General features: G+C 40.3%; 1 protein-coding gene across 15 annotated transcripts in view; it reads left to right on the top strand.

The window, feature by feature from the left end:
• The window catches only part of LOC311251930 (receptor-type tyrosine-protein phosphatase delta), a 366,189-nt gene extending 348,220 nt beyond the window's left edge, over positions 1-17,969 (top strand). For all 15 annotated transcript variants that reach the window (XM_084344614.1, XM_084344611.1, XM_084344613.1 and 12 more), the window contains 10 exons: positions 2,300-2,475; positions 4,480-4,599; positions 4,709-4,863; positions 10,569-10,854; positions 11,765-11,943; positions 12,174-12,300; positions 12,548-12,673; positions 13,642-13,796; positions 14,007-14,142; positions 14,682-17,969. In XM_084344614.1, the coding sequence (XP_084200740.1) occupies positions 2,300-2,475; positions 4,480-4,599; positions 4,709-4,863; positions 10,569-10,854; positions 11,765-11,943; positions 12,174-12,300; positions 12,548-12,673; positions 13,642-13,796; positions 14,007-14,142; positions 14,682-14,750 (1,529 nt within the window). In that variant the 3' untranslated portion in view covers positions 14,751-17,969. The remainder of the gene's footprint in view (positions 1-2,299; positions 2,476-4,479; positions 4,600-4,708; positions 4,864-10,568; positions 10,855-11,764; positions 11,944-12,173; positions 12,301-12,547; positions 12,674-13,641; positions 13,797-14,006; positions 14,143-14,681) is intronic.
• The last annotated feature ends 495 nt before the right edge of the window (positions 17,970-18,464 follow it).

Below are 18,464 nucleotides of genomic sequence, written 5' to 3'. Positions count from 1 at the left end.
ATAAAGATAAAATGCTTAGATTACCTGGACCAGAGAGACTCAATCGGCACTGCATCGCTACAAGCATTATACGGACAGGACTCCTTCAAGGTGTGGTTGTATTGAGCTGAACCTTGCAGCCGGATAGTGCCAGACTTTTATATTCACTATTATACTTGAGCCCATCACAGACCTGACTTGAACAAGTCCAGTCAGAGTCTCTGGCACTTTAGAGATGTGTTGCACTGTACAGTGCAGCTTCTAAGGAATGAAAGGCCACTTTGGAATGGCTAGTTAAGTGCTGGCTCCTTCGCCAGTTTATTGGATTAAGCACAATTGCGCACACAGCTATTAATTAACCATTTCCATTGAGCTGCTCCCATGGAGAGTGAAGAAAAATAAACAAAGTAATAAATGGCTAATGTGACAAAAACAGATAGATAAAGACTTAGAGAGCTCTTTTCCCAGTCTCTCTAAAACAACACACAGCTTGAGCATTGATGGAACTCCATTAGCCAGGCGTATAAACACATCTGCACAACCACATTGGAGCCTTTGTGCTATAGCAAGCGAGTAGTTCTCAGCCAGGGGGACATGAGGGACTTCCTCTTTTCCTTCTAAAGCTTAAACAAAGCCTTTTGGCAAGCAATGTGTCTATTGTTTACTCTGATTGAGTTCTTTGAATAAAAAGGGATTTGGGATTTGACATCAGAATTTGAAGACAGCTGCAGTACTTTCAGAATTTATTGATGTGGGGATGGATCAGCAGAATCTTTGGAATACAGGCACTCTGAAGCTCGAGTACATCTGTGGACTTTAATTGTCGTGACATCACCGAATTTGTGCAGCTTTTGATGAATGACGAGGCACCTCTTGCCAAGTTGCCTGACCATACAAAACACGTACTTAGCAGGATTAAACTGGTATCTAAAGTTAATCCCTAAAACTTTGTCGACACTTGCCAAAATTGTACAGATCCTAATTTCAATTAGTATGTATTCATTTTTATGAGCATGATCACCGCAAACTCCACCATGAGCATTCAAGTTAGAAAAAAAATTTAATCAAAAGCTAATATGACAACTTTATAACTCTGCCCTGTAGTAAGATGTGAGTGTGGTCTTGTGCTCGCAAGTACACAATGTCTTAAAATTAATATACTACTACTAAGAATCAAAAGGTTTTCTCATCACAATATTTCATCTTTCAAATATTTCCGTATATTCTTTTCTACGAGGAGTGCTGAACAACACTGTAATAATGTTTATTTCTCAATAAGCATGTTGACAGAGAAAATAGTGGAATTCATACAAATCCTGAGTGACAGAAAGCATAAAGGCGAAATCCATTTGCAAATGTGCATTAAACAACACTTGCCTCATTCTCATTAAACCACAGTAATGTGTCTTTTTGCTTTTCAATTTGAAAACACACTGGGCTTAATTGTATTTATCCCTTGTCCATCACAAAAATGTACTGCCTAGCCGCCTGCCTGTGTGTACAACTTCAACATTAAAAGAGGGGGGTGGGGGGGGGCAGCTGGAAAAAATAAATAATGGGGGTTGATTTTTGAATGTGTTCATATTCCATTTTCTTTCCTTTTTTCTGGTGAATAAGTTACCTGGGAGTAAAAGGGACTCTGGGAGGAGAGGGGGGGAGAGGAAGCAGTTGGAGTGAGGGGATTCTCTGATACGTGGCGTCCATGCAGATGAGACTTATCTTGGTCGACCATGTGTGCACGAAGCCCCTAAACTGCCAGTCCTAAAGCATTGACTAGCTGTCAGCTCTGTCTCTTTCGCATGGATTCGAAAAGGCTGCTGTGCCTTTCATTTAATATAAGCAAAGGGAAGGAGGAGTGGGGGGGGATTGTTTTGCTAGTTTTTTTGTTGGTTTGTTTTTCTCCATGTGAGGTGATAGACTTTTACAGACCAAGCTTTATCTGTAAGTGAGTTGCAGATATAGAAGGACACAAAAACTGAGGATTTAAATGCTGTTGATAGCAAATACAAATCCTTATGGACTGTAAAACGGTTTCCAAATCTGACTGTTTTATGCTATTTTTCAATTTAATAGTCAGAGAAAACACAGAAGATTACCTCATGCCGTGTCCCCTTATGTGGGGGAGAATCTCTGACGTTATCTCAAATAACTGTAGGAAAAATAAAGCCCAGGACAAAAAATATCGACATCCACATTGGGTTAGTCTCCCACCATCTAACTTCCCCTTCCTTCTGCTACACAGTGGTGCCTCTTATCGTTATCTATTTTTTGGATACCAAAACCAGCTTGACAACTCAAGTCACACCTTGTCTCTTTTTAGGTATCCCTGGAAGTGACTACATCAATGCCAACTACATCGATGGCTACAGGAAGCAGAATGCCTACATTGCCACCCAAGGATCTCTGCCAGAGACATTTGGTGAATTCTGGAGGATGATCTGGGAGCAGAGGAGCGCCATCGTCGTCATGATGACCAAACTGGAGGAGAGGTCCAGGGTAAGAAAAAGCAGCCACATTTCTCTGGAGTGATCTCCATCTCTCTAATGAGTTGTATTGAAAATAAATGACAAGGTAAAAACAAAAGTGTGGGAAACAAAATGAAACAATGACTCAATTTTTCCATTTTTAATTTGACATTGAAAATTTACAGGACAGAGTCTTCCAGTTCTGTTCATTCTCTATTAGTGACATGATCAGTTTGACGTCCTTGTCCTCCTAGCCTTCTTCTTTTTTGTACCCTTGTTTAATTTCTACAGTAGGTCTATACTCTGGCATTCCCTATTTATTCTCCAGGAGAAGCCAGGTTGCATTCCGTCACCCACTGATATCCTCAATCCTCTCCTCACAACAACACTCTCTGTTGTTGCTTAGTCCTGACTGATTAGTGGCATTGCTTCATTCATTAGCTGAGCACTGCTGAAGGCACTGGATTACAATCAGTGATAAAAACCCTAGAGAAAGCTACGCCAAGCTGTATGCACACCCTACTCCTTAAAGGTTGGTGTGGTCAAAAGGCTCTTTCTCCCTCTCTCTGCACATCTTACAGTTTGACTGAGCGGATGAAAGCTTGCGCGGACTCCATAAGCTACTGACCTTCACACTTGTATGCCTTTTCTAAGAGCCTGGCACAGTGTTAACAGGGGTGCTGACTCAATCCAGAGAGCAGTTTTCACTCAGTATCTGTACAATCTGCAAAGCAAATACATTCCTGCGGCTGCTCTTCAACAGTGCCGGCGCTGTAAAGTTTGTTATTCTTCGATTAAAGGTCCTTTATTGGAGAGAGTGAGATTTAAAGTCTTTTTCTTAATTATAAAGTTGCTTTTGAGGAACTCAAAACGCTAAAAAGTAAAAAAAAGACCTGATGCTGATGCATGGTCAGCAGTGCCTGTCCAGGCCTGTGACAGCTGACCAATCAGAGACTGGGCTTTTCAGGAAGAAGGCTTTAAAAGGACAGGCACTAAAATGGAGCATATGCACAGATAGTGAATAGAGGTGCTGCAGCAATAGGACAGTATGAGAAAAATAAAACCCCAAAATAAAAGTTTGAACCTAAAAATAACATAATATGGGACCTTTAAATTTGGTCCATGCTTCAATCTATACAAGCTTTTTGATATGAGGGTGTTTCTTGACTCTGCTGTGAAAGCTTCCTGTGAGACGCCCCACCCGTCATGATCCAGCAATACCATTATGTTGTCTGACATTTGTAGTACATAATGTGCTTTTGTTTGCTGCCAACAGCCCCTGTCTTTCATATTAATCAGTCATATCATTCACTGGGAAGCACTCAAGCTGTCTTTGTATGTTTGCATATATAAAGCTTGAGTATTTGCAAGTAAACACTATTATGAATCACTCCATTACTCAGGGTGTCAATGCTATAACAGCTGCATAGGAAATGAAATTAGTGGACTTGTTAGATGTTTGAATATTCCAGTGGTACAACCTGATGTTCAGATGTCATAATTTTCAACAATTACAGAGCATCAGGCAACAGGACATCTTTAATATGATGACACTGATTGTGTTAAACATACTGCTAAAACTACATCAGTTCTACTGGACAATATGAAGAAAAGCAATTGAACTGGAGTCGGTTATTTCCTCTTCAACACCAATAGTGCTACCCGTTGTCAGCGAAGCAGTAATGCTATAATGGAACAGTGTTTTATTGGCCCTTAACTGGGAAACAAAGCTGTACACTCGAATAGCAATAAAGCTGACCCGGTAATATGATTGGAAACCTTGGTTACCTTTGTAATTATAGACTGTCAGGACAATTAATAGCACTGTCGGCTCCATACAAATATCTCAAGCCATTTCATTGATTATGAAATCATACTTAGTCAGCAGGAATGAAGCCAATCTGGAAATGTATTTTAACATTGCTTGATTCCCAGCAAACGTACCTGAAATAAATTCTGGTTTTTAACAAACAGGCAGAGTGTTCCTATATTCCTATCCAGACCTTGTCAAGCACAATATTTCTCTCCAATGCAGGTGAAATGTGACCAATACTGGCCTACCAGAGCGACGGAGACATACGGCCTCATCCAAGTGACACTGCTAGACACAGTAGAGCTGGCCACATACTGTGTCAGGACATTTGCACTTTTTAAAGTAAGGACCATTTTGTTGCCCTGTAGAAGCTACTAAGACCCCATGACAACTGTCAAGTATTTGATGCAGGTTGTGTCGTGCCACTAACCTTTTCCGCCTCCATATTCAGAATGGCTCCAGCGAGAAGAGAGAGGTGAGGCAGTTCCAGTTCACGGCCTGGCCAGACCATGGGGTGCCAGAGCACCCCACTCCGTTCCTGGCCTTCCTGAGACGGGTGAAAGCTTGCAATCCTCCAGATGCAGGGCCCATGGTGGTACACTGCAGGTGAGAAACAACATGGTTCACAAAAACATCCTGAAGCATGAAATTGATTTTGTTCTCTCCATTTGCTGTAATGAATATATGAATAGATATGACAAAATACAACACATGCACGGTTATTTAGAGGTTTATATGTGAGTCATTTGTGTACCGATAAGAGATTTTTAAAAGGAGATCAGACATGAACCAAAAGAAAAACCGTTGTCTAAAGGAGAATATTCAACTATTGCCTACTGTGAGCCCAAACACATGAGCCTACTAGCTTTCACAGAAAGCACTTTAATTCTGAAGGTGCTTTCAACATCACAGCACAAAGAGTACGAGTGGCATTGCCCTCAGCAAACTTAAACATCTCCTCCCACACACTGACACACAGACACACACAGACCTGTCGCCTTCCTTGCTACACCACTCGCGTGTCTCACATCAGCAGCCCTCAAGTTGCCTCGGCTCATCCCTTGGGTTATTGCGTCTGAAACAAATAACTTTCACGCCAACTTCACTTCCCTCAGCTACATAAGCGGCCAGACTCCCAGCAGAGAGGCACGAGGATATAACACAGACTTCTGGCTCCTCTCAACTTAGGAAGCCATCAGAGGCTCGGCAAAGAGAAAGCGAGTGACTGAAGGGAGGAAAAAAGGCAGTAAGAATGAAGGAACGGCGATAGTGAGTGTAATAGATACAAACTTGTGTCAGAAAGTGACAAAAAAGGGAAGGGGGATTACTGAAGAATTAGAATTACCACATGCTGAAGTTAATTAGAGCTAGTTGCCGAATCGCTTCAAATTGAAAATCCTGACTTTTTACAATGAAGCAGAATGCAGGAATTAATGTCACTCTGCAGATGGGAGTTTTTAATTCCTCTGGCTCCCTATCAGATACAGTCATTTCCAAGCTGCAAATCCTTTGAAAGGCATTTCCTCACTTCATGTTTGACCACAATTTTAAGACAGAGCCATCTTTTATATTTGCATACTTGCATACTTTGGATGCTGCAAAATAATGTTAGGAGAATTTTGTGGTTAAGCAGAGATATACAGGCCTAGATAAAAACTAAAAGGAATGACACTTTTATCGTCTATAATTAACAGCATGATACAGTCTTGAGCAGTTGAGTAATTAGTTGGTGCACATAAAATTGTGGCTTACCACGTAGACCATAAAACATAAAAAAACAATCAAGGGCTCTGGATTCCTTTGTTTGAGTGGAAGTGAAGTTAGAAATGTTAACTACACACTGTTCCCATTCCCTGTATGTCACAAATTAGAGAAATGTATCAGAATAGTAATTACCTCCGCACCACCGTGAGACAGATCCTAAGATGTAACCAACCAATCATGTTATTCCTATGACTCAGTATAGACAGCACAAGACAGAGATGTTTACACTGTAAAATTCAGAACATCAGACAAGTGTCCATAAACTAAAGCTCAGTCTAACTAAACACTTCCAAATGACTCAGCCTATTGCAGTATTGTGTGCCTCAGGTGTCACTGGAGTTCCATAACATTTCATTTGATATACACAAGACTGCATTTTGATGACGCAGATGTAAGTTTGATTAGTGGTTAACCATTACGTACTTTAGCTTTGTGTGCTGGTGGGATGCGTTTGTCTCATGTTTTGGTATTTGCAGCCTTCATCTTGGTGTAAATATTATATAGCCAGCAGGTTGAAAGAAGTAAATGACCTTACCTTGTCAAATATTCACAATTTTATAAATATATTTATCTGCTTTGTATTTGTTTTTATGTTTGGTACCAAGAACAAACTGCAGATTTGTTCATAATAACAGTATTACCACGGCCAAATCAAACCAGGCATCAGGAAAGTTTACAAGATCATGAACAACAATATTTTGAATTGGAACAGATTTCTAATTATTTTTACGTGATTACTATTAGGTACAAAGGACCCTAAATTACTGAAGCAGCGGCTTTAATAATAAAGATCTAAATGCAATTATGTTTTTCCACGGCAAAGCCAACCCTTGTGACAAGGTGAAATCACAGTACGTCTTGGGAAACCTGCCTCCCACAGCCACTATAGCATATTTCTTGCTTTCCTTGCGCCTGCTGTTTTCACTAACCCATGGGTCAGGGGCTGTTTTGCTCTTCTAGCTAAAGGGCTACCCAGGCGTTGTGAGGCAGCGGAAGAGGTCAAAAGGACATGATTAAATGCCATGGAGATCACTGGCCTCTCTCAGTGACTTGGAAGGGAAACTTTTGATAGAACAACCCACAGTTTCAAAGGATTAATCTGATGACCTAGCCACCCAATCCCCCTTTTTTCCTCCCAGTTATTGTGAACTATTGTATATATTGTATATTACACATATTTCACAATGCAGTCTTCTTACCTAATTGCCTTTAATGGTCATTACTGTAGTTGCAAATGGCAAAAACAAGCAGCTAGCTTGTTAGCAAAAACAGAGGCTTTACCTTTAGCTATTTTTAGGCACAATTTTGTGTTTCAAGCATAAGTGAACACAATGATGGACGACAGACGGCTGGATCATGACGCAGGAGTGGTTTGAAGAGTTTCTAGCAGTCGTCTTAGGGATTCATTGTGCTCCGAGTTATGGAGTCACTGCACCCAGGCATATAACTCTGCTTGCACTGGCAACTAGTGGCGACAGCAGCCATGATGAAGCGTTGCTACACCACAACTGTGTTCATCGCTGTGGTCAGTAGTGGAACTGACCTTTCAACCCATAGTGGTCAGAGCTTTCCCTCTTACAAGATTTGGTTGGAGTAACCCCTTAAATACACCACCAAAAGCCTGTCCTCCCCAGTAGGTTTAGTAACATTTGGGCATTAAAAATCATCGTGATTTAGGTGATGAGGATATTTACTCCCTTCTCAGGAATAAATCAACAGTGTGGATATATTTTTGGTCTTTGGAATAAAGACAGGTCAACAGACCAACAGGGCATCCCACTCAGCTATCCACTCTGCTATGGCAATATTTGCTGCCTCCATTTCAACAATGTTAGGCTGAAAAAACATGCATGCAAGCTTAAGTTTAAATAATACATGCAATTTGTAAAGATAAGAGGTAAGAGTAGAGGAATAGTCTGCTAATTTCTAGGCTAATTTATACAATTTAAAATACTACAGGCTTAACTTAATAATGGCAATGAGCAAGAAACAATTCTGTCTCTGTGACAGTTAATATTGAGGCTAATTTTTTATTGCTTGTTAAATGTTCTTGCTGTTGAACCATGTTTTGTGCTATAGGAGTCAGGTTAACGTACATTGTCCCACTCCTTACAATTATTTGCAATTATTTATGTGTTGTTTTCTTATGGTCAAAAGCAGAATAGAAAAGGGTGGCAGCTTCTACTGATTGTGGGCAAATATCTCAAATTGCCACAGACTTTATGATATCCGTAAATATGGCATTGTCCTCCAATAGAATAAATAAAATATTAGATCCCGATGAAACTGGTGATTTACACCACTAGTCAACACTCCCCAGTGGTTTGCGAAGCAAAGACTAAAATTATTATTGACTCCATTAATAGTGATCCTTGAGTTCATGTGTGTGCATGTTCAATTGGAAGTGCAGGGAAATGGTGACAGGTTAGCTGACGGCAAGAGATTCGGTAACAATACATATGTAATTGCTTTCACTGCTGCTTGCACTTTATCTTCTCGGGACTCATTGCAGCTGTATTTCACACTGCACTTTTGCTCCCATCCCCTATTCCCTAAACTCCTGGAAAGCATATTAGTCTGACACTTAATGTGTGTCGACGTCCAAAGCAGCTGGTCTTGACTGGCTGAAAAGGCAGTGTCAGGTCATTAGTGCAGTCAGTCCGCCAGCTCCCCTTCAACTGCCAAATGTTCCAACGGCTTTCTGCACCACCTCACCCCGCCACACACACGTCACTTTTCGATAAAGGAATATTGCACATGTTCCAAGCATTTCCTGGTCATGCATTTAAAGAAAATTGCAGTTAATATACATTCCTTCATCTCAGTCTTTTGGAAAACTAACTTGAGAGCTACACAACTTCAAGACCCCTGGCAGCATAACACAACTCTACCTTCTGTCTCCTCGCCTCCCTTCCCCCATTCCTCATCTTCCTCTGTCTCCGTCTCTCTAGCTCAATGCTGTCACTCTGTCACTTACTCTCTCGCAGGTCATCACTCTCCCACATTCAGGTCTGCACTGTAAAATGTTTTCAGATTAGAAACAGCTGGGGTAAAGGGAGAAATCTCTGCATCTCTCTGCATCCCTCGCCCAAGGCCTGAGGTGTCCTCAGACCTGGAAGTGATTCATTCTTCAAATATCCCTTCAAATATAGATACATTTCTCTGCCGCCCGATTCTCCCTTTGACTCAAATGCACATTTTGCGATCCCCCTTGAGCAGAAAATAGTTTTTCTTAAACTAAAAAAAGAACTTCAGTCTCATTCAGCCAATGTCAGCCATTTTGAAAGTGATCATCAGATAATTTGTTAAAGCCAATGACTCCCATACGTGTCTTTATTCCATTTGCAGCACAGTTCCAGTGCAGCATGGCACATTAAGCAGACTTGGCCCCCGGGGACTAACTTTACTCCCTCTTGAGTTTTCCTTCTCAACCCTTTCCCCGTTTCTCAGCGCAAATGAAAAACAAATGCTCCATCAGAAGGAGGAGGCACGAGAGCATGGCTCACACCTCGTAGGCATGTCAGCTTAATGGATTGAATAACCTATTTACTTTGGAGTGCCAAGTGCAAGGACTTGTCTTGTCAATGCTGCGCTTTGCGGGAGGTGGGAGGAGAGTTAACGAACAAGATTTAACACCACCCTGTCACCCTACGGTAAATAAATTGTCATCAGAAAACATCTTGCTTGCTGAGGCATGAGCTATTAAAACATGTAATGTGCAGGGGTGAGCACTTTTGGATCGTCAGCAGTCTGCAAAAGGCAGTTACATTTGTACAGCTGGCCTGCAAGAAGAGGTCGAAGAATAGTAAACCATTTTCCCTCTATGTCAGAGTGCTTTTTTCACTTGTGCATTTTAACACATTAACGTAAAAATGTGCCTGTGTGAATCTTAATGAAGAGACCTGCCTTTCAGTGCCTCTTCTAAAGCTCTTATGCCATTTGGATGCTCTGCACTAATCTAATGGCATTAATTGAAGTCAGCTGCACTTCTCAGAAGTTTCCAGACACATTAGCGAAACCCTAAAAAAATTATACTCGCCTTTGTATCCACATTTAGGTGTGCATTTGTTGTAGTGGCACTTTTCAGAACCGTGAAATAAAGGTTAAATGTTGCTGTTGCATAAGTGATTAGTCCTGATGGGCTGGAGAGCACAGGTGGGGTCCAGAGGGGAGAGACTAGATTGCAAAGCCAGCAGTGAGCCTGCTGAAGGCTGCGACTGACGAGCCCTCTTCTCCACATAGTGCCACTTCAGATTTAATTACACTCCAAGCCAAACGGTCCGTCCAACAGTGGCAAACTTGGCACAGAGAGTTTACCTCATTGCTAGGAGAAAGGAAGTTCATCAAGCTGGTGCACGCGTTTCAAAAAGACACCTTTTCTTCCGCCAGACTAATTTCTATCGCTGGAGATCGAGTACATTCAGACATACTGTGTTTGCCAAGTTATAATGCAGAGTTGTATGATTAACCTAACTTTTCCCACACAGCTGCAACTGAGAATACCATCAAATAACATCCATCCCTCTCCATCTTGTTTTTGACTGCAGTGCTGGAGTGGGACGCACAGGTTGCTTCATCGTGATTGATGCCATGCTGGAACGTATCAAGCACGAGAAGACTGTGGACATCTACGGGCATGTAACGCTAATGCGTGCCCAGCGCAACTACATGGTGCAGACAGAGGACCAGTATGTCTTCATACATGACGCGCTCCAGGAGGCCGTCAACTGCGGCACCACCGAAGTGCCAGCCAGAAACCTATACGCCTACATCCAGAAACTGACGCAGATAGAAGGTGGAGAGAATGTCACCGGAATGGAACTTGAGTTCAAGGTACAAACTTGCCATGTGTAGCGTGAGTTTACATCCCATTGGCACCCTGTGTTCTGAGTCACATGCAGACCACAGTGTCATTGATTGGCCTTTCTCCGTACAACTCTTTTCCAGCTCCCATTAGGCCCGCCAGACAGCATGGGGCCTGTGGTTTCCTCTCCATTCCAGTCAGTTAACCCGCTTGTGTAATCTAACATAGGATAAATTCTCCCTCTCCGGTTCCCCTTTCCCATAGCTCAACTACATTTAGTAACAGGGGTCTTGGTTTACATGAAAACGCCAAACACAGGTTTTCCCCACCACAGAACAGTTGCCAGAGGGACTTGGGCAATATACTTTACAATAAGAGGTTTAACCAACCTTCAGCCCCGAGCAGTCTGTGGTGTTGCTGTATGCATGGCATTGCCTTGCTTGTCACGCACCTTCTTTCTTGCTGTGTGATGGATGCTGATTCCACTAAGGGATGATAAACAGGTTAGATTACACTGCACTTCTGTCCACTCCAAGCTCCCTTGGGTATCCATTTCTCTGTCTTTTCATCATAACATGCTATTTTTTCCCTGCAAAGGCAAGCCATGATAGTCATCACTTTGATGCCATTTCCATACATTATGGTTAGGGGAACTATTATATTACCAGAGTACACTATGAGCTATTATAGTGTAGATTTCATCACCCACTGTGTATAGCATATTATTTTTGCATTCGTTCCTTCTCGCATGAGAGTGGGAATGAGAGAAAGGCGTGCAATTGTTCATCGTACTCGGCTCTTTATCATGTACAGTACAGTCCACCTTTAGCGTCAAACACAGTCAGTCACCAGATAAAGAAACACCGCAATGTCAGTGCCCCTCTGTCCTGACCTGGCACAAGTGCAGTCAAAGATGTCTCTCTTTCTGTCTCCATGCAGCGTTTAGCTAACACTAAAGCCCATACGTCACGATTCATCAGTGCCAATCTCCCCTGCAACAAGTTCAAGAACCGCCTTGTCAACATAATGCCATACGAGTCCACACGAGTGTGTCTTCAGCCCATTCGAGGAGTTGAGGGCTCTGACTACATCAATGCCAGTTTCATTGATGGGTATAGGTAAGTGATAACGTACTCTGACACCCATTGCCAATCAGATGACCAGTATACGTAAATATTCATTAGACTTAAAAATGGCTTGGCATTCCTCAAAAATAGTTACATTTTTTAGATATTTTTATTTTTATTAATAATCGCAAAAAGGGCTGTTTAAACAACATCAAACTAGTCACACTGAGTGTTCTAATGTATGTCCATGCTGATTACATCTCACCTTTTCTGTCCCACAGGCAACAAAAAGCCTATATTGCCACACAGGGACCACTGGCAGAGACCACAGAGGACTTCTGGAGAATGCTCTGGGAGCACAACTCTACTATTGTTGTTATGCTCACCAAGCTTAGAGAAATGGGCAGGGTATGAATATGCTCCCTTTGTTTTGGCACATTAACCTCCCTATTCTGGCTAGAGAACACAAAAGCATGTTACAAGACAGCTTATATTAAATACCATAAGTGAGATTCAGCCATTAGAAATATAAGCTTTCAAGCAGTAGATGCAGTATGACTTGAATGAATAAAATTCTGGGAATGAACACAATGAAGCTAGTGTATGAGGAGAATGTTGTGGCTTATTGTGGTATTCTATTTTTCACTCCCTACAGGAAAAATGCCACCAGTACTGGCCAGCAGAGAGGTCGGCCAGATACCAGTACTTTGTGGTGGACCCCATGGCCGAGTATAACATGCCCCAGTATATCCTGAGAGAGTTTAAAGTGACCGATGCCAGGGTAAGCAGGCAGTGTTTCATAGAACAAAGTTTAAAGATCAACATTTGACATTGTGGTAATGGAGCTCTAAATTCAGTGCTATTGTCAACAGTTTGGTCTAAGTGTATTGTTTTCAAAAAGTCTGGGTTGTGGCCTAACCATAGGTCATTGGGACATTGAATGGATTGCCAAGGGTTCGCCAATGAAATAATAATAGTTTGACAGTTAAATTGCATCTGCATGATTTTATTTACCAAGAAAGAAGATCTGAATGACAGTGTTCAACATACTGGATGGTGAACAGATTTAACATTGCAGTAGTCATTAGCCTAAAATGTTGGCATTGTATCAAGTATTTGTTTATACCAAACTATGGCCTTAAGTGTAACATAAGCATAAATATATATTTGTGGAAATTATGACACATGTCAATGCGTAAAAACAAATGTGGGGCCGGGAGCACTGAGCTGCCAGAGTTTTTAATTCCATCAAAGGCTTACACAGATAAATGGCGCAGGCTTCCTTCTTTGTAGTGCATGTTCCACTGTCTCGTCAATGGGATTGCTCTCCTTATCAAGGGGATACAATATCACTTAAGTAATGCACACCCTCAAAGTCGATTCTCCAAGCACCCTGTCAAGGGTAGCACATCAAAGGAATTAGCATCTTTCGTGTTCATGTTTAATACATTCAGGTAAAATGGCAGGCATCTTTAATGACAAAACATTCTCTCTGATGCTATAAAGTTGGGGCCTCTTCTAGATGTTTTCAAGAATGCCACCTTGCACTATAAATCCCATAAAAGGTGTGGATCATTATGATGGAGATAGTCATGGAATGAACTGTCATGGGTTGGCTGTCTGCTAAAAACCTCAGATAGGCCTAGTTTCCTAGTTTCACTTCATCAGTTTTTCCTTTGCCATATTTTCAGTTTTTCTAACTGATGTTCCAAATAAAGAGCACGCTCTCCACATGTTCTCTCTTCCCAGGATGGACAGTCACGGACAGTAAGGCAGTTTCAGTTCACAGACTGGCCTGAACAAGGAGTGCCAAAATCAGGAGAGGGCTTCATCGATTTCATTGGCCAAGTACATAAAACAAAAGAGCAGTTCGGCCAAGATGGGCCTATCTCGGTCCACTGTAGGTAAGTGACCTACCAGCATAACCAGCGAATCATAATCACTTGTATTTTGTAGAAAATTAAACTCAACGCAAGTATTTCTTGAGCTGCAAATGCTGTACATCTGCACTCAGTTAGCACAATGGTACATTGTTTTGATTCAGAACAAACTTTTTCTATATTTATCTGTTTTCTCTGGCCTCACCGTTGACCTTTTTGCCCTCTCTTGCACAGCGCGGGTGTTGGTAGAACTGGAGTTTTCATCACCCTCAGCATTGTCTTGGAACGAATGAGATATGAGGGCGTAGTAGACATCTTTCAGACAGTGAAAATGTTACGGACACAGAGACCAGCTATGGTGCAGACAGAGGTGAGGTGTTTTTTTCCCTTTCCTCATTTCCATTTTACTTGGAAAGAAAGCGCACAAACCGGACTGAGACAGTAATGCAGGTACTTTAGGTTTGCCATACACAACACGTGTAATCGGTTAATGTTTTACCATTACCGGTATATTCAAATTGCCTTATAAAAAGGGCGAGTGAGACTACAAAAACCTTCTTGAGCAAAACTAACACAAGACGGAATGTTGGAAATTGAAGACATAATTGATTAAGTAACTAACCATCCAGAGTAGCCTTGACTACCTATTTGGATCTTTTGGAAGCTTTGAAAATTAAATTATGTTTTAAAAGAAGTGTATAAAAAGTATTTCACTTGGTACCTTTGGAATACAAAAAATCTTTTCATTCAATGTAAAAACGCAGCTAACAAATATCACGGGACTCTAGTTTCTAGGCTATGAAAAAAGTCATGATAGAAGCAAAATATATCACAAAAGGTACAAAGATTCAGTATTTTAAGATTCCTAAGAGGGAGTGTGAGCTTAACTTTTCTCTTCTTTGTTTACAGGATCAATACCAGTTCTGTTACAGAGCTGGCTTGGAGTACCTGGGAAGCTTTGATCACTATGCAACGTAAAAGACCCAGTATTGGAAGAAAAAAGCAGAGGGCCCTTTGGAAAGAAAACCCAGTGAGCCTCTCTTCTGAGCCATAAATTCCTGCTTGAGAAAGTACTCCTTAACTCCTTGCTAACAACTCATTCAGTGTTGGATGTGCGATATGACTTGTCAAAAAATGAAAAAGATGATTCCCGGAGGACCAAGTTATTTCCCAACCCCAATGAAACCTCGCCTTGACACAAAGCGAGGGAATCCTGACTGTTGAAGCATCATACGGAATTACCTTTTCTTTTGCTTCAAGGATTCATTTTGGGGCTCATAAAACTGAATGAAACCAACACAACAAAAAAGTAAATGAACAATAATGACATCGTCAGAAATGCATCAGTGATTATGAACCATTACGAGAGGCATTGGAGGCACACAGAATTGCGGGGGATTAAAAAAGAAAAAAAAAAAAACTTGATGCACATTGTAAAGAAAAAAAATCTGTTTCACAATCAAGTACACACTGACAACCCATCGAAAAAGAAGACAATGCTTGGTCCACAACAGCAGGACAGACTCAAAGTAATAATAATGAATAAATACCCCTTTTCCTGTCACAATGTTCATCATCTAAATTCTGGGAGAGGGTACAGTTCAAAATGATCTATGAAATAAATAAAAATTATTGATTTAGTTTTTTAGTACTTTATTATACAGCTGATGTGCTTTTTTTGAACTGTGTGAATTTCCTTTTTTTACACAAATTTATCGCTTGGAAGAAAGTGATAAAAACGTATTTACGTAAATGTTAATTTTTTTTAAGCTGTAGAACTGTTCTGATGTATGTGCTATTTTGCAGAGAATCTCTTTGCTTTTAAATTTTTTTTTGTTTCTGTTGTTTTCCCCTCATTTTGTTGCACTTAGTGCACAGAACAGAATTCACACTACCAAAATCTAAGTTTGTTCAAGAGTTACTTTTTTGTTCTTGATTTTCTGTTTTCTTTTTGTTTTGGTCCATGATCACATACATGGTAACTTAATTACTCCCATAAGACAAACTGGGGCTTTGTGGAATCAACAGGGATGAGCAAAGTATGAAGTTGCTGCTACCGATTATCTTAGTTCTTCCATGTTAGAAGGTCGATAAGAGAGAACTTGATGAATTGGATAAGATATATAAATATATGGTACAGATTTTCAAATATATTTGAAAGATATATGATAGTATAAATATAACATTCTAAATATATTGATACAGTACATAATTTATGAGTAAAAAGTATATATGGATTGTCTATGAAAGTTTCCAAATCGAGAGTTGTGTGCTTTGGGGGAAATGAAATGAGATTTTTCACTGGAATGCACATCAGTAGGACAAAATTGTATTCTGATTCAGTGCATCTTTTCTTGTGCAATAAATATGTGTGTTTTTAGATAGGGTTTTATGTGGATATGTCATTCACGTATGACATTGTTGTTGTCCCCCTCCCCCGCAAGTGAGGTGTGGGAGTGGGAATGTCGGATGCCAGTCAAAGCATCACTGGTGCATTTTTCAAGCTCTCATACAGTCTGTAATTAGAGGCAGAGGGGTCACACGGCCGCAATCACCGCTCCACACAATAGGGCAAGGTACAAAGACGTCACTTTCTTGTGGTTCTTTAAAGCATTCAATGGTAATTTTTCATTTTGCATTTAGAGTGCCTTATATTTATGCCTGTTTTTATAATGTTTCATTTAACATATTAATGTATATCCTTTGAGTAACCTAGTCATTTAGTGTAAATGTAATTGTATAGTTTATTTACCTGTAGTATTCATTTGTCACATGAAGAGATTATATATGCAAATAAGAACATTTCAAAGCTCATTATTTTCATTTTCAGTGGCCTTATTGTGGCTGAGTGAATTAGAATAAAACAGTTTATATTTCACTGAACTCCACAGAGAACAGTCAAGAACACACAATAGTTTCAAGACGTATATTTGAAAAAAATTCAACCATAGAGCCAGGGATGAGATTGCAGACTTCTGGTCTCAGAACCAAACAGGATGAAGGCCCAACAAAAAGTTAATGAGCTTTTACAGATCTTCACTCACAATGGTAATTTTTAAATGGTCTGTCAAACTAAAATTCAGTCAAACCGAATGCCTAATGCACAGGTCATCACCGAAGGGTTTCTTCTTCATGCCTTAGGTTTGCATTATAGACTTCACGCGACAGAGAGCAGATACAGAGACATATAATCTGCATCTTAATATCAGTTCTTTTATCCTGACAATCCTAACACGGTGTGTCACGTCCTTTTCTTACGACATTACAGCTAGAGACTGGGGGTTGTGCTCGGTTATGTTTCAGTCTTTATGTTGAGCAGCGTCTTTAACTTCTCCATACCCCCTTTGATGGCTTTGTGGATGTGCATTCCAGGTGCTTTCTTTCCCTTGTTAACTCAAGCAGCTATGTGTTTTATTTTTGTCCACTGCTTACCTGATTATTTTTGTCATAATTTTGAGATATAAAAGTGCTATTATTTAACCTCATGGTGGCTAATGTTACATTATGTTTAAGTCACAGAACACATTTATTTTCTCATCTCAGTTTTTCCTTTTTTGTTATTGATTTTTCATATGCATGGTGAAACGTTGCAGAATGGCCAAAGCTGGCCTGGTAGGAAGATTTGCACTTTCTCTATCTTTGTACTATGCACTGCCCTATTGATTCTAAACCCAATAATATATTACTTGAACCCATCTATAAAAGATCTCCTTAAACGTTCACTTTGTGTGTATGTAAATAACACAAAAAAGGTTATCAACTCTTGAAAAAGACAAAAAAAAAAAAAGTTTGTGGCGAAAAAGAGCATCCATTCTGATGCCATGGTTACTCCAGCAGATGACTTCAGAAAAATCTGTCCCCCAACCATCTGTTCTTGTGGCTTTGCCATTCAAGCTTGGAGTGTCATTAACAGAAATAAACGTTGTGTTCTCTGCTCTCTCTATCTATCTCTCGTCTGGATGCATAGACTGAAAATTAAATAATGAAATTGTAAAAAAATGGCTTGTTAAAAAGATCATACAATTACCTCTGATTAGTTGTAAGCGTAAACTGTTTCTTTTTCTGAATGAAAGGAGTGCTTTTTATTTTCTTACTTAGGTTACATTGGTGGCGAAAGAAGTCTGTATGAAAATCAGTTCTTTGCTGACACAAGTTCCATTTGTTATAAATGAATTCTATTAAAAAATGTCAGTGTTATGCATCGGCGTTTCACTTGTTTCCCTCCACCTCACTTTGACTGGAAAAGACTGATGGAGCTATTTTACCCCCTACTGGTCTGGGTCCAACATATTATCCACAGTTCTCTTATGAAAGGGGAAATTGAGCCTCACCACATTTGAATAGATTTCCATCGCTCTGGTTTTTCTGTCACTGATGTCAGCCCCGATGAATCATCAAGGGGAACCTCTGACAGATGAAGTGCAATGTTTTCGAAGCTGCCTTGTTTTTAACACAGATTTTGTTCACCCTGCCAACGGAGGGGCGTAGTACTGTAACTCAGGATTAAAACCACAATTGCATTACACCAAATGCCACTACACTACTTGAACACTGTAGTTTTCTTGTCTTTTTGTTTAATTCTTTTGCCGTTTGTTCCTGATTCTAATCTATTAAATATATTTTTGTTAAGTTAACACAAAAAGGACACCAGTCAAACCAGAAAACAAATGGTGGATCTAAACTCATATTTAG

The sequence above is a fragment of the Pagrus pagrus genome, assembly GCF_965226575.1.
Source record: "Pagrus pagrus genome assembly, chromosome: 22".
NCBI lineage: Eukaryota > Metazoa > Chordata > Actinopteri > Spariformes > Sparidae > Pagrus > Pagrus pagrus.
This window is presented reverse-complemented; position numbering and strand designations above follow the sequence as displayed.